The sequence below is a fragment of the Corapipo altera genome, unplaced genomic scaffold (assembly GCF_003945725.1).
Source record: "Corapipo altera isolate COAL_440 unplaced genomic scaffold, ASM394572v1 56, whole genome shotgun sequence".
NCBI lineage: Eukaryota > Metazoa > Chordata > Aves > Passeriformes > Pipridae > Corapipo > Corapipo altera.
Genome location: NW_020884896.1, coordinates 7,568,704 through 7,591,462, shown reverse-complemented (window position 1 = coordinate 7,591,462; position 22,759 = coordinate 7,568,704). Strand labels below are relative to the sequence as shown.

The following is a 22,759-nucleotide window of genomic DNA, read 5'->3' as shown; positions in this document are numbered from 1 at the left end:
TTGATTTACTTGTCTTTGTATTTAGATGCAGGGATTAGAAATTCCTCTTATATGGCAATTCTGTTTTCCATTAAAAGAAGCCTCATGCTATAACCCAGGGTGAACTGAGAAGGAGCTTTTGATGCATGAGGCAGGTGGAGGCAAGATGGTATTTGGAGACTGCATTGCACTCTGCTCTATCTTAGCATCCTCTGAAGCACTGTCATGTGATTAATTGCTCTCTGCCACAAAAGCCACTCCTCACTTGTGGAAGCAACTGTATTTGCCAAGTGTTCAGAATAGATGTCATATAGCACCAGTCCTCAGATAGGCAGGGCTCCTGGTTAGCAGAAGGGATTAGTCATATTTCCAGAAATCAGGAAGAAAAAAAATCAAAAAATCCTCTCTTGGAAATGTCCAGATCTCCTTCTGATACCTGAAGTTACATTCAGTTTGTGACCCATCAGATCTGGGGTCTCAGAGAGAGCTTTGAGTCTACAAAAAGTAAAGGAAAGCAAACCTATTGGCAGGAGGCTTACATTCACTTGGCAAAAACAAATCCTCCTTTTGAAAATTTCATGGTCTCAAAAATTAAAGGAAAATATTGAAAAGCAGCAATTTAAGTAATGCAAAGATTCAGGGGCCTCAATGTGCAAACAGAACAGAAAATCCTGAGAAAAAGAGTATTTCTCTGGTTTATTTCTTACACTTAGTATCTATTTGCATTTCCACTATGTCCTTTCCAAAAAAACCCCACAGCTGCTCCCTAAGATTTCACACTCCCCTGTGAAATACAACAGGACTTAATCCTGAATTTTCCAAGGGGCAAACTAAGGTTTAGAGTCCAGGAATTCTACCTACTAGCTCTTACCCTGACTTTTCCTCCCAGACCCTGGAAAAGAATCTGAGAGGTTCTGACTTCCCAACATCTCTGAGTTTCCAAGCCCCACATTGGCCTCTATTTCACTGCAGAAAAGATTCGGAAGTGTTCCAGAACACACTGAAACACTCCCACAAAGCAGTTTCCCCAGTTGACCAGTTGACCAAGCGCTGGATGCTTCCAATTGTACTGATGATAAATTACACTTCCATCACCTGCGAAAACTCCAAAACGATGCTGTTATTACCTTTCTGCAAAGCCCAGGTGATGCTGCAAACTCAGTATTAGGACTTGATTTGCCTTTTTGTTACATTATTTATGCAGAGCAGATTGGCTGGCAATTACGTTTAAAGTACAATCACAGTGCCATTTGTACTCGCTGGGTAAAGAGGCAAAAGTTTTTAAAGCTTTAATACATTGAAAAGTACCAGGGTAAGTGGAAATGACTGTTCTCTCTTATTAGCTGCATCGTTATTTATACTTTTGCAGATTACCGTGGTACAGCGCAATTAGGCTTTTTAAGTACTGTTCAAAATGAGAAGTTTCAAGAGCTCTACTGAGCAATTAACCCTTAAATACATTTACAAGAACAAATCTGCTCCAAACAGGGGCTTTTAAATTAGCTGTGAAGAAAGAAGTACAAGACACCATCTTCCGAAAAGCTTCTGTGCAGCCACACCTGAGCAGTGGCTACAATGCATTGACAGTTCCACCAACTACACTTTGAGCAGGTTTCACAATAGCTCTAATACACTAGCTAAATGTGAAACAAGGCACTTGGTCTCACCAGTCCCTAGCTATTTTTTTCGTTTGTTTGTTTGTTTGGGTTTTGGGTTTATTTGGGTTTTTTTTGTCCTGTGGGTAAAAATCACCTGGTAACAATTCTGTTCTAGGCATACCCTTTTCACACCACAGGCAAGATGAAACAATTTGGTGATTTCAAATGTCAAGGAACTGACCTATTTATAGGGGTGAATTTGGGGGCTGAGGGGATTTTAGTTTCTTCTTTATTTAAACGCAGACACATACTTACAAACACACATTCTGTCCAGTAGCATGCTTTCCCAGATTAGGACAGTCCATTGCTCACACCATGGGAACATGGGAGGTACAAGACACCATCCAAGTACCTCCACAGCAGACAGCAGAAAAGTGACCAGCATCTCACTGTGGTATCTCTAGTCCTTTAGCAGCTACTGTAGTTACAGCCCAAGGCAACACAGATTCACTACCAAATGACCATCTCAGGTCACAGGGCTGAGGAACAGCTAAGATTATCTCATGCACTGTGCTGTGCACCTCCTCAGACACTGTTCTAGCAAGCATGTACCATCTGTAGAGCTTGTTCTCATTGTCAGTCTCACAGCGGAGACTCTCAGGAATGAAGAGACTTGTATAAGGACACTTAGTAGTAAGAATGAAACCAAGTTGTTCTGTGTGCCAGGGAAATGCCATTACATCATGAAACCCTCTTGTTCTTCATTAAAGAAATGTGTTCTTAACCATATATCTCTCTTCTAAAAAGTAACTGCAGTTATCTCAGATTCTCTCCCAACTCCTCCTCCGATGAACTCAGATACACCCCCCATGGCCACCCCTCCATGTAGCCCCCAGTTTTACAAGAGACACAGTGCAACACTTCCATGCCAGTTACTATGATTCCTACAGTCCACATACCTCCACAGTGAACTCTCCGTAACACTCCCCAGGTTGAAGTCGTAGAGCTTTGTCAGAATGAGAATCACCTACAGAGGGGAATGGGAGGGAGGGGGAGAAAGGGAAAAGAGAAAAAAAAGTTTTCCTTTAGATTTTGTAAGAGTACACAAGGCATCTGAAATCACCCAAAGGAGAGCTTAGCATTTATCCATTAAAGTTTTGGTATTATAGGATAAAGTCAAGTTTAAAAAATAAAAAGGAAAATCATTAGTTTAATGCATCATGTAACCACTAGCATTTATTTTAATCTCAAAATGTTTTGCATTTGAAATAAAACATGCCAATAGGAATTACTCAGACTTTGTGAGCTGACCTCTCTGCAACTACAGTTATTCAAAGTCAGGGATGGAATCAGATGCACCCTTGTGAATTCAACAGTCCAATCCAAAAGTAGAGTCAACCTGTCTTGTCTCTCAAAATGCTACCACTAATTCTCTTCCTGGTCCCACAGCAGTGGGACCAAGCACCCCTTTCACTTGGGTTTCCCAGCTGAGAGGCTGCTGGGTGAGGAGTTTAAAGCTTTGCAGAAAAATGCTAAAGGATTAATCAATATCACAGCTGCTGCAGCAGTCAGGTACTGTCAGCATAATACCAGGAAAAAAAACTGTTCAAATTGTGAGGGACCTTGGCACATGACTATGCAGTCAGCACCCAACTTAATGGCTTTAGAATAGATGTTCCAAGCATTCCTTTCTCTACTGGATTCATTTTCACCATCCCCAATTGCATTTTGTCCCTTTATTTCCCCACACAGAGACCTTTAGAAGGAGGATAAAAGTCAAGCTGCTTCCAGCAGGGTGTGAAAAGAAACCTGCCAGGCAGTTTTGAGTCAGCATATGCAAGTCCATGTCAGCCTAAACCATGGGGAAATAAGGCTAATATTCATTTTATTGCAACTTAAACCCTGCACACACCTTCCCATACAAAGGGGGAAGAGACAGCTGCAAGCTGCAGCAACTAAGTGTGGGAAGCAGGGCAGCCTTCTCCCAGCTAACACCTGATGAGAGTGACATTTTTAGGATGTTCCCTATATTCCCACGGCACTCGAACAGGACTCCTCTCAAGAGTCTCTAGAAAGCCATGCACCACAGCACAAGCCCTGCACTGCCTGAAATTACACCCTTCTTATTGCTCACAGCTGTGGTAAGGTTTCATAAAGTTAGTTTTCCAATTTCAGAGAATCACATTGATGACCACTGAGTTCAGCGGATCCTGGATTCGTCCCTAAACATAGTAAATAAAATCTCTGTGTCCTGGTCAGATTTCAACAGAGTAATTCTACCTTAAATTGCAACTACAACTAAAGGCAGCATCCATATTCTCCCAGCCCTTTGTGTGTCTCTCCCCAGATGTCCTATGCCTTATATTTTTGAGGATGTCACTTACCTATTATAAACCTTGCAAATCAGCTTTACAGAAGTGGGCTGAATCCTACTCAGCTCCTGGGTATATATTCATAGTAAAAGCATGTTTAGTATGACTTTTCTGGATTTTTGCCCAGGATGACAGACTAACATCCATCTCTCCTTGTTGTTAATGCATGGGAAGCAAATGTGTGAGCATCCCTTTGCAATATCTCACAAAGGGTTTCAGGAAATAGCAGGAGTTGCCTGAGGCAGTAGTAACACAGAATACAGCCACCTACAGCAACCTGTCCATAAAATCACTCACCAAGCAGACCCAGGCCAGGCGACATTCCTGCACCACAACCCCAGGTGACTCCCACTCTGTCCCCACTTGCTTTTGAGACAAGGCACTTCAGATTCAATAAACACAACTCTTGCCCTGGTTTGGGAGTTTGAAAACCGGAGAGGATCTGAGAGTCTGAACACACAACCATTGCAAGGAAAGCTGAGAAGGCACTTTCCCCCCAGACACTGCCTCGTGAGACCTTGGAGCAAACATAACTGCCAAGGAACCATCACAGGGGGTTAAGATACAAATCAAAGCCTGAAAGGAACTGCTTGTTCCCCAGCTGTTTTCATGGGGTGCATTTCACATGGCAGTTGCAGAAAAAACTTCAAACCCTTTCAAGAGGTCTCTCCAAGGTCTCCATATCAGGCTGCCCCAACCGCTCTAACAAACTAAAACCAGGGACATCAGGGACAGATGTGGGCAAGTATGAGATTTTCTAAGACATTCCATTGTTTGAATGGTTTAGTAGAAAAAGAAAGGAACAAAGCATATGAAAAATTAGACATATTTTCAAAAACTGAATTCTGACAGGAGAAAAAAGGAAAAAGGAAAAAAACCCTCATTGATTCAAGCTGACACATTTGATTCCATTTTCTGTTTTGTAGTTGAAGAAGCTCAGCTTGTTTTTGTCAACACTAACAAATAACCCTGTTTTTTTCGTTCCAGAGTAATACTGCATTAAAATCTTGGTGTTTTTCATTTTAAAAGCTGAATTCAATTGAAAATTGAAGATTTTGCATTCTATGTACTATTTCAAAACAAAAACATTTTCTTCCCCTGAACTGGGAGAAATCTAGAATAGCCATCCCACAGAAAATGCCCACTCTGCAACCTAAATGAAGAGGAAACCGTTTTGCTCTGGGGAAAAGAAACACAAGTGAATAAAGTTCCAAATAACTCAGAAGTAATAAAATCTTACACTTAGGCATTATTTACTCAAAATAAAGAAAACGTCCTTACAGTGCCAAATTAAACTGCTTCCGTTCATCAAACCAATCTTCCCAAAATTAATTCCAAGTTAGCTCAATGCTGAACTGCATTTTTCTCTGGGATCATATTGCTCACTTTGGGGAATACAGCTCAGATATGGAATTTCCCCACATCCTATGGCCAGGCTCCACATACCATACTGTGCTTCCCAGGACACCCCAGAGGCAGGTGTCCCTTAGGACATCAAGCAGCTCAGCCAGTTGAGAATGAAAAAAATGGGAAAGACAGTCTGCAGAACAGAGTGTGGAAATAGGGAGGCTGAATTACAGCTCCCTTAAGGCAATACAATCCCTCTGGAAAATGCAATTTCAAGCTAAGCTTACACAAAACTAAATGACCTGAATAATTTAACAAACTGTTTTGGTTTTGTAGACAGAAGTGGGGATGGAGAAAGGATAATGAGAAAAAATATATTTTCTTTGGAACCAAATGATGTTCCAGTCTTACAAGAATTTCCTTATGCACTTTATTTTACACACGTGCCTCTCCACAGCGTATATGGGGTTTTTTTTCAGAAACTACACTGAACACCTACTGAACACCCTGCTGTAAGGCTTGCATGACAAAAATGCCAAACCCTGTCAGTTGCTTACCTTCAATGGTCTATACTTCAATACAGATTAAGAGCCTCTGGCACTGAGTAATCCTGGCATAACGCTGTATAGCAAAATGAACCACTAAATCCAGATTTAATACGATGGACCTCTTCTTCAAAATAAGGCCAGCAAGTATCCAAGACTGTCCCGTTCAGCAGTCTTGAGTCTTGACACAACTTGGCCAGCATGAAAGCAGAAAAAATATAACCAGAAACAATTGCCCACATTGCATTCTGTCTCAAAAACATATCCCTAAACGGATCCCTATTGTTCAGATGATTACTAGGAATCTCCAAGCCAATAAATCACAAAAGTACTCAGAAGCTCTTCAGAGTATTTGGTGGCATAACAATCTTCCATGCCTATAAAATTTTACTATGAAGGAAAATTACTTTAGTTCATTAAACTCATCTCCACATCTTGTCAATTCTTAACTGGCAAAGTGCTTTGCTTATACCCCACAGTGGAATATATAATGCCTGTTTCCCACAAATTAGAGTGCAAAGGAACTGCAGTTCCTTCAGCAGGTTGACACTGAACATCAGAACAACCAAAAAGTGCCACACCAAAGGCAGTCATGTTCCTGTATCAAGGGACAGTCAGAGAAGGAGAGGAAAGAGCACAGCAGCCAGAGAAAGTAGGTGATCATTTCAGACAGACATCTGAAAGGCCAGCTCCAATTCACTTCATCAGATTCATCTCTTCTCTAAGTGATCCTGCTATATTTGCACAGAGATTAACACAGCTCATCAGTAGCCCTGTGCACACGTTTACCAAGTGTAATTAATAATGAGTAAAGGGACGAGCACTGGTCAGCACACAGCACAGCACAAAGAGGGCAGACAGATTTACATGGGAAAAACAAGAGCTCTCCACTCACTTGCTCTGGCTTGGTGGAATCTTCATTTCCTTCCCACAGACATATTTCCATGATACTTGCAACCTTTTCTGCCCTCCACACCAGCCACAGGAAGCTTGTTTGCAATTCCCATCTGCCACTTCCCAATCCACATGAGAGCAACAGCATCCAACAAGTAAGTTTCACACATGAGCAACCACAGGATACTGGGGACCAGTGTCAGTAAATTGCTCACAGCCAAAGGCAAATTGGCTTAAAATGCTCCTGGACTTAAAAGCCAGCACTGCCCTATGAAGGTCCCTAGTGTTTCCTTCTTTTGGATTTTTTTTTGTTTGGGGTTTTTTTTGGTGGTGATGGGTGGTTTTTAAGGCACGAAGTTATTAATGAAAGGTGAACTGTTTGACAAGAACATGGAAGTATTCATGATGATGAATCTGCTAAGTCACTCTTTCATATAATCTCTACATTCAAAGCTAATTCTATCAAAAGCCACCAATACCAGTCTAATTTTCCCCACATAAACACTCAAAAGATGGGGAAAGGGCCATTTACATGCTCAACATACATTTATGCTTAAGTGTGTCGTGGGTTGATCCCAGCCAGCAACTAAGCACAGACCTAGACTCTTGGTCTCTCCCAACCCCAGGGGGCTGGGGGAGAGAACTAGAAAAGCATAAGTGAGGAAAAACTTGTAATTCTAGACAAAGACAGTTTCATTAGTCAAGGAAAGAGAAGAAAATATAAATAAACGAACTAATGATGCAAAGGCAGTGCCACCCACACCTCCAATAGAACAATGCAAAGCCAGTCTTGGAACACTTGGAACACAGTTATTGCTGCTGAGGATGATATTGTATGGGACACAACACCTTTCTGGCCTACTCCTAAGGCAGGCAGAGTGACAAAGAGAAAACCTGACACTGTGAAAATCTGTTCAACTATACCTAAAACACCAGTGTTTCATCAACACTGGTTTAACCAAAAGCATAGCATGACAAAGGCTTTTCTGAAGAAAAAATTAACTCCATTCCAGCACAAGTATTTTCCTAGATTAAGGTACAGTGATTCTGTACAACAATCACTACATAATCCTGGTCCCACCAAAATCAATTCACATAAATACACCTTCAAAAATATTTGCATGCCTGTGTGTGATCACACTGTACAATGTCACTATCCTCATTTCCCCTGGAGGTCTAACTGCAGTTGTCAATACCCAAGAGTGCCACCTCCAGTTGTGAGAAGCATATAGAATTATTACACAGCTCCCAGGTGAGGAATTTAAATTGCAGAGGTGTTAACAGATTCTACAGGCATCACCACTATGAAACAAGGCAAGTAACGTCATCTTTGTTTTAATGATGAGGAACCAGAGGCAGAGAGAGATTAAGTGGAAGATTAAGTGTTTCTCTACATGGAAACACTCAGAAAGAAGAATCCAAATCAATTTTTTAAGATTTTCGTTCAATTCACTTTGCAAATACATATGAAAAATCAAATTAAAGACCACTTTATTCTGAAAAAGAGTCTCCATCTAGGAATTTAACATATCTGAAATAATCCAATTCAGCATATTTAGATATTTTAAGCTAAGAAGCATCACCTGGAAGAAAAGCACCAATGCAAATTCACCCAAAGTAACAGAATGATCAGCTAAAAGAGGAACACATACACCTTAAATACCAACCTACCTTCTTTTCCACTGCCTGATGAACATAGCTGAAGAAAACATATCTCTTATTGTTAACACAAGTTAACAAATAGCACATCCTAAGACCCAAGAAGAAAACAACAGAGGTACTAACAAAAAACACAGGCCAAATCCTGCCCCTGGAAATCAGAGCAACACTTGTATAAGAGTAAAGTGATGCCAATTTAAGCTGCAGCAAAGAACTTTTCCTTTTTTTTTCTTTTTTTTTTTTTTTAATCTCTAGAGAGATAAAAATGATCCGTGGGTGGCTTCAGGCAGTGCAGGCAAAAGAACCCTCTGAAATTGAGAGAGACAAGTCCCAAGATCACACACAAAAGCAAAACATGTTCCAGTGAACTTGTGATCTCCAAACAGCTGAGACTGTCAAATTTGTCCTCAAAACAAGAACCAGTAACTAAAAGGAAGATATTCTACTTTAATCCTCCTTTGCCTGTGTTGCTTATAATTTTTCAGTATGAAAACTGCCACGGTATGCTCTTTTGGTCTCCTGTCCTCCTCCCTTTCAATATAAATCAGGCAGCAGAATGGGCTGGAGACAGAGCAGGAGAAGTCTTCCCCTGGATTCCCCTTGGGGCAGCTGGAGACAGATCACATTATCTTCAACAGAAGTGTCTTCCAGATGTAAGCAGCAGTTTGAAATTCCCATTTACAAGGCTTGCACTGAATGAACAGAATTTTAGGGTGTAAAAAAAAAACCAGAAAACCAAAACCCTTACAGTGCTTTGCAAAAAGAACCAGACTGGGAAAGGCCAACTCTCTCCTCCTATGCCATTACTAGCAAAAGCAGAGCAGGAATTTTTTGTATTGTTTCTCTGCTTTGGCAATTCAAGGGCAAGCCCAGCCTGCTGAACAGCACCCGTCGGCATCAACACTGAGACAGACACCTCTTCCAGTGTCACAGATTTACCTTTCTGGGTTCACACAAATCTAGAAAAGATTTCTAATTGAATCTGACAGGGTCTCTCATGCTTTTGGTTTTAAACATTTTGGCGCAGGGGTGGTAATTTAGGATATGTTCAGAGATGTTTTGCACATAGAAATCCTTCCAGTGGTTTGGAATGCAGTTAAATAACACCACCACCAAAGCAATGAGTAATGACTCCAGGACTCAGAAGAGGAACCTGACTATAAGGTTTTAAAATAATGTGGGAAAACAAGTCAGATTTTCCCCCTCCCAAACCACAGGTTCCAATTATCAACCAAAGGAGGGGCACTCATAGCCAGTAGCTGTACACTGGCTGCAAGTCAGTCGCATTGCTCTTTCATCTGCACTACACATTAAAAACTGGACAATGTCTCTCATGCAACATTTTTTCCAAGAAAACAGGGGGAAAATGGTACATCCTGTCTCGGTTTCAGTAAATATATCTCCTGAATACCTACATGCTCACCTTTAGTGCACACACACACACAAATAGCAACTACAATTGCAATTGTGCAAAACCTCCTTATTAAAGAAATAAATGGAAGGCCTACAACAAGGTTATCAGTCCTTAATGAGCAGCTGGATTCTGTCCAGAGGCTGCAGTAGAGCACATACACGTACAGATGTATGTGTGGGTGTGTAATATAAAAGCTGTGATCAGCCACACAGCATCAGGAGACAGTGTCTGGAAAAGGTATGGTGATTAGGAATAAACACACTGGAGGGGAGGGTGGACACACCAATACTACCAGAAGCTTGTGAGTAGTCAGAGAAGTCAGAGGTAGTAAAGACTCCTCAGATTACCTGATTCACCCCCCTGAAAAGAACCAGTTGTGCTCCACAGAATCTTTCCCAGCTCTTCAGTATGGTCTTGCTGCACATAAGCAACACATTCCCACCAGAAAAGGCATCTAGATTGCTTAAAATAACAGAAGCCTGAGCTTTATCTTTGTGTAACTCAGTTAAACATAAATACAATCTCTCCTGTCAGGTAGTGATATGATTTAAGGGTCCCGTATTATACCTTATAAAAGGTGATAGTGAAGAGCTCATAATTTATTTTTATTGATTCAGCAACCCACACTGCATCATATCTCCCAGTTCTTTCACTTTGCTAAGTAGCCTCCACTAAAGCCTCGGAAACTTTAATTTTTTGTTTTTCCCTTCTCCATCTTCCTTTTAAAACTGCTGTGTGCACGTCTCTAAGTTCAAGAAGAAAATGAAAAAGGCCCCAGTTACTTTACTGGCTCTGTTCTTATTTCAGTTATCTTCCGATACCATCTGTGAACCAGCATATTTTGTGCAGCAATTTAACTCTGTAGAGTCAGTCACATACCTGCTGAAGGGCCATTTAAAGCTTCTGATGTGGGGGGACAATAAAAAAAAAGAATGACTTAAACTCCAAGTGTGGGTACACTACCTTCACAAGACAGTTCTCCATTAAAAAAAAAAAAAAAAAAAAAAAAAAAAAAAGAAAAATGTTAAGAGAACACAGCCCTTTGAGATCTTATAAACAACTAGGACAGATGATGGTATTCCTTGAGGACTGAAGGCAAGACTGTCTGGTTCTATAAAGGAAACTAAACTATATGGGGAATTTTGTATCTAAGTCATTTCTGAAAGGAAAAGAGAAAAAAAGATCCCATAAAGTTGATATTTCAAGAAAACTCAGGCTGCTTACTGATCTTCCACTTCAGACTCCATATTCTACTCAGTAACTCTCATTCCTCTCACACACATCCTCTGCCTCTCACCTCTCCCCTATATATGTACACATACATATATAAATATTTCTGATGTTCTTCAGATTCCAATTGGGAACTCAAATAATTGGTATTGGGATGTGCATGAGCAAGAGATTCTCTCTCCTCAGGGACAGAAGATGGACCAATACCCTGCTGAAGTCCTTTCCAGCCTCATGTTTATGATCCAGAGATTTACTTCACGTGAAAATGCCTCCCTGCCAGCAAGCACAGAAGAACAGCAGCAGGGAGTTAGGTGCCACACGTACACACACCTGTTGTGTTCCCTAAAATATGGAGCCTTGCATTCAACATGACAGCAGGGGTTGGGTGCTGGAGAAGCCACTATGTCAGCAGTGCAAGCTGGTCACTCAGAGGAGGAAAGGGCACCAGAGCCTCCCCACTTTATTCCCAGTTTTGATACCAGCTCACCCACCTGCAAATAGGTTAATTTTTAATGGCAATGTTATTCTGAGACAATATTATCATTGTCTCCAAATTATGCAATATTATTAAATTTCGAACAACATTGCTCTGAGAAAACATCCCCTCCTTCCAGGGGAACCAATCCAAAAGTTGGAGTTTCACAGATGTGATGAAAGAAAAGAAGGTACCTGTTGGGACACAAACCCTTGCATCTACTTTTAATGGCCTGTTAAAAGACCTTCCATTTCTGCCACTGGATCCTTATTAACAACAAATCCAAGTACCTTAGATTTTGGCTTATTTCCTTCCTCACAACAGCCCAGGGAAATAAGGATTGCTGCAGTTTGCCAAGAGGTGAGTTTAGGCACAAAGGGAAAAAGGGCAAAATGGAGAAATTGTTCAGTTATGGTGCTGGAACTACCAACATCCAATACCTAGAATTTGCTACCACATTTAATACCCCACCATGAACAACTGTAACATCATTAGTACAAACCTGTGATATAATCACAATGTTTTAAATACGCATACTGAGAGTATTTGTAAATATAACTAAACAGTAGGGAAAGAGGAGAATCATCAAAGGAAGAATAAGATAAAAATATAAGTGATAGTTTAAAATATATGAGTAACAGGCAACTTGGGTCAGTCAGGCTGAGGAGGTTACACAGAATTGGAAAGTACCAGAGGTAAAAAACAAGCACGAGTGAGGGCTCCCCACAGACAAAAGGTCAGAAGCAATAGTTTGAGTGCTAACTAGTCAATTAACATATTTTTACATTATTATAGATTCAATTAAAATTAAATGATCTGATTACCTTATATATTAAGGTAATAAAAACGTAGTCTGTCCAATTGACTATACTCTTCTGACCTTGAACCTATGTCTATGCAATTCCCATCTGCAGATGACAAAATCTACTTTGAAACTTACCACAGCTGTGGTAAGGTCAAACTCTGCCCTAGAAGCTCCTTTTCCTACTGGTATTACTTTGAAATAATCTTTACTATTGATTTTAATCATCTTTATTCTATTTATTTTCATTTTCATCCTGTATTCATCAGGTGCATGCGTTTCATCATTATCACAGTGACTGAACTCCTTTGCATCATAACTACACAGCTTTTCGTTATTATTATTACTATTATTATTTGTCTTGTATCACTTGTATCATTGTTGCTGTGAAAATACTCTCTCTCTGGGCAATTTCCTTACTTTGCTCCTGTGCAGAGCAGCTCTTCCTCATGCCAAACACCCCTGGAGCCTGGATCTTATCTCCTTTGGAGGGCCTAAGCAAGCAGACTTTCATGAAATCTTGCTTACTAGATATTTTCAGAAACTGGGCTGGGAATGATGCCTGAGGAGCCAAAGAACTTCTATGAGCCAGTTGATGGACTTCCACAGTAGGCAGGTGCAACGGGGTGCAGCTCTATCTCCAGCTGACATTTAACTATTTCAGGTTGCAGTTACATCAGCAAGAGAGAAGGAACATGATCTGTATCACAACGGCCTGTAACCAGCTTCACCCAGACATAGAGTGGGTTCCCAGCAAATGGAACAGGAAATCTGAGCAAACGTTGCCCCATACTGCCCACCTAACAGAAGGAACACATCCTGTCTTCTTCATTCTTGGACACATAAAACTTCAAAACTGTGAATTCAAGGGGACTGACGGGATGTCTCCCCCCATGGCAGCTGAAAGAGCACGCCCCTAAGATGCCCTATTATGGAAACCTGACTTAGGGTAAGGATTCCTCCAGGTAGCAAGAGGCTACAACAGCCACACTCCATGTACTTAGCCCCGGGATATACCCAGAACTTGAGAGGGACAGTAAAGACAGAACAGGGACCTGAACCCCCAGTTCAGAGCTCCAGCTTGTCATTCAAGCCACATGACCCAAAGCGGCCATTTACCATTTACCTGCTGCAGAAATGAAGCTTTGGAAGATACAGATGATAAAAAGTGAACATTTTTTCTCATCTGAGTATTTCTTAAAGGTAGGTAAAATATATTTGCTTAAAATCTGACCCTGTAGGAAGGAAAAAAAAAAACCTTTAATTTTTTTTTTCTCCCCCAAAAAATTGACCTGTGAAGGACTGGCACCAATTCATGCCAGATGGGGGTGGGAGAAAATGAAGGAATGTGTCCAGATCCACAATAAAATTTTAAATTTTGGTGTCAGCCCAACAGGTCAATTTTGGGGGGGCAAATTAAGAAAAAAAAATCCATTAGTCTGTTTTTTAGCTCAGTAATAAAGCAAATGTTTTTTCCCCACTTTAGAAATACCTTGTGCTAATGTCTACATGGAGACATGTGGAACAGCACAGTTAAAGCTGTCAAGAGCAATTTTTCTTACAGACTTAAGTGTTCCGTTACTTAAAAAAAAGAAGCTGAGAAAAATAGAGGAACCTGAATTCAAATCTCCTTTAATGTAACATTATGGCTGAGAATTTCAAAGGTGAAAAAGTAGGAAACTCAGAAGTATGGATTCTACATTATGCACATGAATTGTATAAGAGAAAAGAGGCAAATCACCACTGCAGAAATCCAAAGCCCTATTAACTTTTGGAACCCTTACAGGGTTGGTCGGGGCCCAGGGGCAGTTGATCATATGAAAACGTATGGCTTGCTCCATACTGAAAACCTCACTGCAATAGAAAATTTTCAGAAGGTTTAACCTTGTGAGATCACTCTCCTTTTCTTACTTAGGGACCTAAAAACTTATTTGTATGGACCTGAAAAATTCTTTCTCTCCAGCTGACAGAGAAATCTAAGCACAATCTTCATTTCAAGCCACTATCTATATCTCTTCTCATAAGAACTGTGGTTGTGACAACTGGGACTGCTGGCTGACATTTGAACTGAGACTGCTTTAAAGATGAAGATTTGGGATGCTAAAGTCCAAGAGATTTGCCTGTGCCTGAAAAAGGAAATCTCAGTGCTTCGCTCTCCCGGCACCTGAATTGGCTCTCATTGCCATCACAAGAACATCTGGGACTCACAACCTGGAGGTAGAAAAGGGGGAAGAGAGCCTCATATTTTCTGAAAATACTCTGTAACTCTGCAGGGACTCCAGATGACCTTCAGCAAATTTCATATACATGGGCTATAGGGTTGTTTTGCATGTTGCACCAAGACATCAAAAACTACATGCCACTGGAGAAGGGCTCTAAAAAACACTAATAGTCCCACTGACTATTTCTACATTGGAATGTTCTTAGTTGAGCACCAGAAATTTCTCAACACTTCCAAAAATCCTTCTGCCCCTTGAGGAACATAGCAGGAAATGGCTATGCAGTAAGACAAAGGAAGAATGCAAATTAACTAAACAAGATCTGTAATGGCCATTATGCAAGGTCTGTGAGAGCTTTGTTCTGGAATAATCATCAGAATAATCTCCTCTCCCACACCAGTCACACCTCAATGTCCTGTCCTTATGAAAGCCCTGAAGTCACAGGAGCAGGACTTCAGACACTCCCTACCCTCTTGTCACTCCCTGCCATACAATCTCTCTAGTATCTGTTATGACTGTGCAATAAAACCCAAGATTGGCAACTACTCTGAAACGAAAACATGGGCTGGAGGTGGGCCAGGTGTACCAGATTGTCCTGTCTTATTAAAGCCTAGACTACAAGGGAGCAGTGGTCTCTGGATGGCAGCAAGGACAAAGACAAGTGACAAGGCTTATCTGAAGGTGAAATTCGTTCCCCTTCTCACATGACATATGAGCACAAAGTCTTAAATAGGATACTACAGAATAAATTTGCTCATTCCTTTTCAGGTAAACCTAGGTCATCTCCACAAGTTTCAGCACGAGTTATCTCTCTGCATTGTGATCCTTCAGTGAACAAACCCACCCCCACTCCAAGTTTCATGATATGAAGGCTGCAAACCCATCATTAAGAATAATTCTAATAACAATATCCTCCAAAATCAAGGACTCTGACATAGTCTAGATCCAAAACTCTTCTGTTCTGCCTTTGTGACTGTGCAGAAGTTCATCAACATTACCAGAGGCTGAAGTATGGTGGGGACCTGATTCTTTGTCTTACCTTGCAAGATGCAAAAGTGAGCAGCACATCTTTTAAGTACCTTTGACATACTAAAGAACAATTCCAAAGACCTCTTTTGTCCTTGATGTTTTATGGTTGCCCTTTCACAAAGATGATCATCTACAAACTGCTTTTTGTAAAGCACCTCCCAAACCAGAAATATTTCTCTGGGCCCTTTTACAGCAGGACTGACAGCAAGAGCTTCAAAGATAATCTTCAGTAAGCCCAGTTACTGGAACCTGTTGTAAATCCACATACACAACACAGAAGAATGAAGATACTCTCCAGCCCAGCCTTTCAAAGACAATTTATACAGATGTCTCTAGTAACTACCCCAGCACAAGACTGATTCCAACAGCTCCACAGACTCCTGACAACACTCCTGCAGTCAGAGCAGCTCCTTAGGAAATTGATGATACAGCAAAGAGGCGCTAGGGGCAGAGCCTTGAACCAAGTTGTCAGAGCATCACAGAGTCCTTCACTCCCTCACCGAGCTCAAGTTATCTCTCATGGATTGTTGCACTTCATTTTTCCTGAAGCCCTAGATCTTAGAGGCCAGTGATGCTTTAAAATAAAACAACAAAATCTTGTATGCTTTTTACTTCTTTTTTTTCTTTACACACCTGTATAGATGCAGCTACATAACCGTTTTAAACTCCATTGCATTATTTTTTTCTTTCTCCTAGAAGAAACACAGAAAATCATCTCAGGCTGTTTTAGATGCCTCAGATTAGCAATGCTACAGTCAGAATAACACAGAGCACTCTTGAACAGCTATTGCTAGTACTTGCAGATGCCTTGAGACCTTTGCATTCAAAACCACTGTATTTACATTCAAACATAAAGGAAAATAAAAGCAATTTGATTCACACACTCTTACATCAAGAGAATAAGGGGTATTTTTGGAACAATGGCTCAGCATTCGCAGCACGCGTCGTGTTCTTGATTAAACAAGAGATCCGCACGAACATAATAAACCTGTAATTTTATTGGTCAAGCACTATGAAAACAATTTAGAGTACATAGATTTCAACGTTAAGCAAACTGCAGCCCATGTACAACACCCATGAATTATAGCAGTTTGGCAATGAGCTGACCAGTTGCTTCTCACAGCCCTTAATAACAATCATCCACATCTTTACAGCACAATAGAAATTAGAAATGCAAGAGGCCTATTACCTCATCCAGAAAATACAGGATTATTCCCTGTGGGATAATTGCTAATACTCTGTCCAAAGTAGATTTAAAGCTGGAAAACAAGTTCTTTAGTGAGATTACTCAGTGTGGCTCAGAAGTTAGTTCCATAAAGCTTTTTCTACACATTAAATTTAAATGTTTCCTCTCTTTAAGAAGATTTAATGCTAGTCCAAGGAGCCTGGTTTCCTTTAGATTCCTCTCTAGTCAATAAAGAGAGGGTAGAGTTGGTCCCCTTTTGCTACAAAGCAGCAGCATAGAGAGACTGACCTTCTCTGGCTAACAGCCTTCACGATGCTCTCCCTCCACCCAGACAGTCCTTGTCAGCTCTCACCTGTAACAGTACCTCAGCACCACCTTTTCCCTTTGGCACTATGCAGGTAGGTAGTCTTATGCCCCCCCATCCATCTGAGAAGTCTTCTGGCCATATATATATATATATATATATATATATATATATATATATATATATGGATACATGAATTTCACTCTAAATATTAATTCAGTAAATCACATCTTTTAATTCAGTGAACACTCCCATCATGTGTCTGCACATCGAATCCACTCTGGCCAAACCTCAGTAGGGACATGTGGCAACACTGCTGGCCCAGGGACTGGCAGCTCTAATGTAAAATACAGAACCTTACTGTGTCCTGTACTAGGGCAGGAGCTCTAGCACAAGGCTATGTCTAGTTAAATGTCCTTGCTGCAAGTAGTGTCAGTCCTTGCTCCAAATACCAAGTTGTGTTTCCACTGCTCAGCAGGTCTCCATGCACTGCATCAGACCCTCGGAAAGTCCAGAATTAGCAGAGATTTAATATGCGTATCAGAAGAGCTCTGATGTCCTTGGGAGGGAGGGAAGGAGAGGGTTACAGGAGTTGCAGACATAGGAACTGTAGCAAGTATGCCACAATCCAAGCTAAATTCAAAGTCTTGCAACAACCAACACAACAGCATCTTGCTTCACGCCCAAGAGAGTCAGTAATGTCATCATAAAAAATGTGTGTGCAAAGGTGGAAATAGCAACATTTAGCACTAATTAGAACTTCAACAGATCCCAAGTGATAAAACTAAAATCTTCAGCCTATACTTTAGGTCATCTGATTATTATTATTATCAACTAATTTTTGAAAAACAAGCAGTAAGAAGGTGAAATGCTATTCCACATGACAAAACAGAGCTGGAATCTGGAGAAGGTGTCTCTTGACGCCCAAATATTCCACGAAAAGCCCTTGCAAATGCTGTTATTACACAGTTACCAGTGAATGGGTAATGACCCCAGTAAAAGCTTTGAGAAGTTTTCCATGCTAGGGACAACGGAAAAGAACGTGTACAAATCAAACTTTGTGAGTTTTGAGCCTCTACCTTTATTTCCCTGAGAGAAGTTTCTTCTGAACTGGCTTCTAACACCCTTTCAAAACCTCTAGTAAAAACTAACATGTCCATGACTGAGACATCACTCTTACACTACAAAATTCCCTGCAACTAACTGAGGTATTGTTAATTGCTTAGTATAAGCATTCAATGAGTGCCCTACCCACTAGGTAGTGCCTTTCTAAAACAAGCCCTGATCTCTACTATTTTTGATATCCAGAGACATTTGCAAGCAGGATTTCAGCCAGTCACCTGCATACACTCACTCCATGAGCTCATTATATTATCATAGGAAGGTGTGACTGTAAGGGACAACATTTTCTCTGGAGCAATTCACAGAATCAGTGTCCTCAGATAATGCAAATCCCAAGACACTTTCAAATTCCTCTGAACAAACTTCAGACCTTCCCCATAGAAGTTGAAACAAAGCAAAATCCCACCAAAAATCCCCAATATAATAGAGCATAGGAAGACAGGAAAGGAAAAGGCAAGGGTGATGCCACTGTCCTCAATTCTTGCAGTAATGGGGAATCTGAGAAATGCCAAGACAATTGTCTGAAGTGGACCACCAAGAGCAGTAAACTATGTCAGATACATGACATCTCAGCTCCATAGCTGATCATAGCTGATAGACCTTTTAAATATTCTGCTATTTTAGCACACTTTCCAAAACTCTTTCACAGTAAGAACTGTCAAACATTTGGCTAGTGTTAGCATTTTCAGAGATCAGGGCACCCCAAAAAATAAGATGTATAAAGAGCAAGAGCACAACTAACAGTTGTCTATTGCAGACCTTCCCTCTTTTACTCAAAAAAAAAAAAGTGACCATGTTACAGTGAAGAGTGATGCTTATATATCTATCATGGTTCTATAAAATGCTTCACGATGAAAATTGCAAAGAAGCAGTGATTTATTAATTCTGATACAAGAAAAAAATATAGTTTGAGGATGTAAGATAAAGTTCTTTTTCACCTGAAGAATTACCTTCCTTTTGGGAAAGGTGAACCACCCATACTGACAGAGGAAAATCTTTGGAAGTAGTAGCAGAAAAAGATATTAGGAGTGGCAATCACCATGTCAGACACACAACACTGCAGGGAAAGGGAAGAATGGCCAGATAATGAAATTACAGGGCATTGAAAATGTCAAAGAGCGACTGTGCTCTACCATCATTCACAGGTTATATGAGGCATTAACATGCTGATATCCCATTCCAATGACAAAGATGGCAACAAGAACAGAAAATAGTCCAAAATGAATCTGTTGCTGAGACCAGGAATTTAATGAAACGGGGAGATGAGCAGAAAATTAATCTTATTTTCACTGTGCAGCCTTCAAACTGGAAACTGCTGGCCCTGTTCAGAAACAGTAATAGCTCAAGGATGCATTATTTTACTTTCCTTATCTATGGTACCCCTATACTTATGACTCATCATCACAAAAAGGGGCATCAAGTCTCACAAAAAAAGGACCAACCTTGTTGTCAGGCAATGACACACAAGCTGCATCAAGGGAATTTCCAGTGAGGTATAAAGGAGAAGGAACACGTCCTTCACAATTAAGGTGATTCACCACTACCTCAAGGCCCTAGGAAGGCTGGGGTATCTCTGTTCTTGAGGAATTCAGAACTTGACCGGACAAGGCTATGAACAACTTGATCTAACATCACTGCTTGATCCAGCTTTGAAGCTGATCTGAGCAGGAGCTGGACCAGAAAACCTGAAGAGCCTCCCCCCAACCCCAATCTAAATCACTCTACAATTTAATGAGTTCTACTCCCTTCAAATGGAAACACCATTGATTAATACAAGTAGCACACACAGCAGTAAAGTCAGAGGACTCTAAATCTATCAGATTTAACTTTTCTAACTTGCTTAAGGTAGCTGATCACTGTAAAAACAAATCTTCTGCCACCATTTCTCCTATTAAAAATAAAAAAAAGACAGGTTGCAGTAAACCAAAATGTACAGTCTGTTTATGGAACATGGTACATAACACAGTTTAGGACAGATGAAAATGAACTGTCAGATACCAGACAGCTCCACGTGGAACCACCATATATACCTCTATGCATCCTCTCCAGGTGTGGCTACGCAGCAGAGCAGGGCAGCACCATCCCAGCAACACCACTCAAAGAAGTTAAGGTCATGCTAGGAGCATTTCCTCTGCAAAGTTAGATGCAGTAGAAATTCTGCACCCTAAACCTCCAAATTCTGACATTCTTCCTAGGTCTGGCACAGAAATGGTCCTTTTTTCAGCCCAACAAAACAAAATCTCCTATTGGAAGGCTGGGAGCAAGACTGCTTCAAAAGGTTAGACAAGGTCAGAGCTAAGGAGCAGTTGATAAGGCTATCTGGCCTCCACACTGGTTTCTTACAGAGAATGAATTTTCTGTTTCAAAATTATATTTCAGAACCAAGTTCACCTAAATTTAATCAGAAACATGTCTTTGAAATACAAAAAGGAAAATGAACAAAAAAGCCCATTCACTTAATTTCATCTGGAAAACATAAATAAAGTGGTTACCCCATTCCGTCAAGCAGATGAAAATTTAATTGCAGCTCATTCAATTTGTTTTGCTGTAAACAAACAAACAAACAAATAAAAAAAGCATGGGAAGAGAAACCCTTGGAAACACTCTCTCTTATCACACCTAGTGTGTGCATCTCTCTCCCTACTGGGCCATATCACATTTAATACTTTAGTTTGCAAAGGCTGCTTGCACTCAATCTTCTAAAGGTGCATAATCAATGAGGCTTTGCAAAGTGCATGTCTTCAGTAAGCAAGAGTATCTGGACATCTGTGCACAGGGATGATTCATTGAGAGATGTGCGTAAGACAAAAGAAACATCCCTACTGATTTCAAGAAGACCACATTTTCACCACAGTTTATTGACAGCCAATCTGCCAGACAACAAACTTAACCAGCCTGTGGATCAAAAATCTTTCCACCCACAAGATCATCATTCTTTCCCTGCTACACAACTGTTCTTTGCATCATGCCTGTAAAGTTCACCTTTTGCTCAATTAAGGTGTGGATAAGATCTATCACCTCAGAGCATTCTTAAATACAAGCATCTTGTTCATTCCAAGGGCATAAGATTCTTCTCTCTCCACTGAGCAATAGTCATGGATCATGTGGCAAGAGCCAGCCTTGGAGGTAGGTAGATGGATGTCCAACCATTTCATGCTTCATGGTCATATAACCCATGCCTTGTGGAGATCTATGGACAGACAGTACAGACCTTGGTAATGTCTTTGTGACTCAAAGCCCATCTGCCACAGCAGCAGAACAAATGAACAATAGCCAGCTTTGAACTGCAGCCTACACTCCTAATTATACCTGAAGTGTCTCTGGCAACATCCAGGACTGGCTGAGATAGCATTGACCTGTCAAAACACATCAGATACAGCAAAGTGTCTCTTCAGAATGTAGAAGCAGTTTCACATTCCCCGTACTTCAAATCACTGCCCCCTCTATAGGAGCCACTCCTGAGATCTGGACAACACACAGGTTTTGTCTGCCTGCCTTGCATTTACAGAGCCCATGAAGCGACTGCCTAACGTAGGCACTGCTTTGGGAGAGAGCTCTGTGTTCAGACTGACTAAGGTGAGTTTATTTTAAAGTCAGATCGCGCTTGCTTTGCCACTGTGTACTTAAAAATCATCCAGATGCTGCACAACTTAAGATTACTCTGAGATTGCCCTGTAAAGAATGCAGCACCTAGAAATGCAGAGTCTGAACATTTCAAACATAAGCATAAAGGCAATACAATGCACTGATAATTTCGTGTAGTTTCTAAAAGCTGCTACTAGAAGGGGAATGTGAAGTCCCCTCTGTATTGCCCACATCTGATTTCTTACACAGCTCTTCCCAGTCATCTTTTACATGAACACCCAAGGTGCAGCACCAGTCTCCTGCTGGCTAGTAGTACTGCTATCCTGTACGAAGCTGTTGGGTGCCCAGCCCACTGGGGCTGCGGGGACTGGCTGACTTCACAAGAACTTTAGAGAGCAGTAGCACAGCCTGAGCAGTGTGCAACTGCAGCCTTAGATGGAGGAGACGTGGTAGAGAACACCAAAATAAGCAGAACTTACAAACAAGGGGGGATTTCACAGTGCACTGTCACTGTTCCAGTTTTATTACATTTGAATGTCAGGAACAAACTTTGAAAACAGGCACCTGAACAGAACTGAGTTTAGCAGCTTAGAGAGTTACCTCCATCAGCTACCGGCTGTTACAGTTGGGAAGTGTTAAGTGCCTTTTGCTTGCCCCAGGAAGATGGTGAAACAAGCTAATCTTCAAGCCACGACTAGGACACTATTCTCCAAATAAAGTGGAAATACCAGCAGATCCAGTGGACATCTAGGAAATACCTATGCTGAACAGAAGCAAGCACCTCTGGGAAGACAGAAAGCATAGTTTCATCTGACTCCATTTCCATACTGGCTGAAGTCCCTCATTGCTCTCCCACCTCTTTCTGTCCTGACATAGCTCAGTTTTTCTCCTCAGCTGGAAATTCAATCTTGTCTCTGCCATCCCACACAGGCCTTGTTGCCACTTACCACCATACAAGAGCAGTGTCTATTTCTCCCCCTGCCGTAGGAAGCTTAATCC

General features: G+C 41.0%; 1 protein-coding gene across 1 annotated transcript in view; it reads right to left on the bottom strand.

The window, feature by feature from the left end:
* Nucleotides 1-22,759, bottom strand: part of SORCS3 (sortilin related VPS10 domain containing receptor 3) — a 292,438-nt gene that overhangs the window by 200,347 nt on the left and 69,332 nt on the right. Inside the window, exon 3 of the mRNA XM_027648351.1 lies at nt 2,537-2,604. Within this exon, the coding sequence (XP_027504152.1) occupies nt 2,537-2,604 (68 nt within the window). The remainder of the gene's footprint in view (nt 1-2,536; nt 2,605-22,759) is intronic.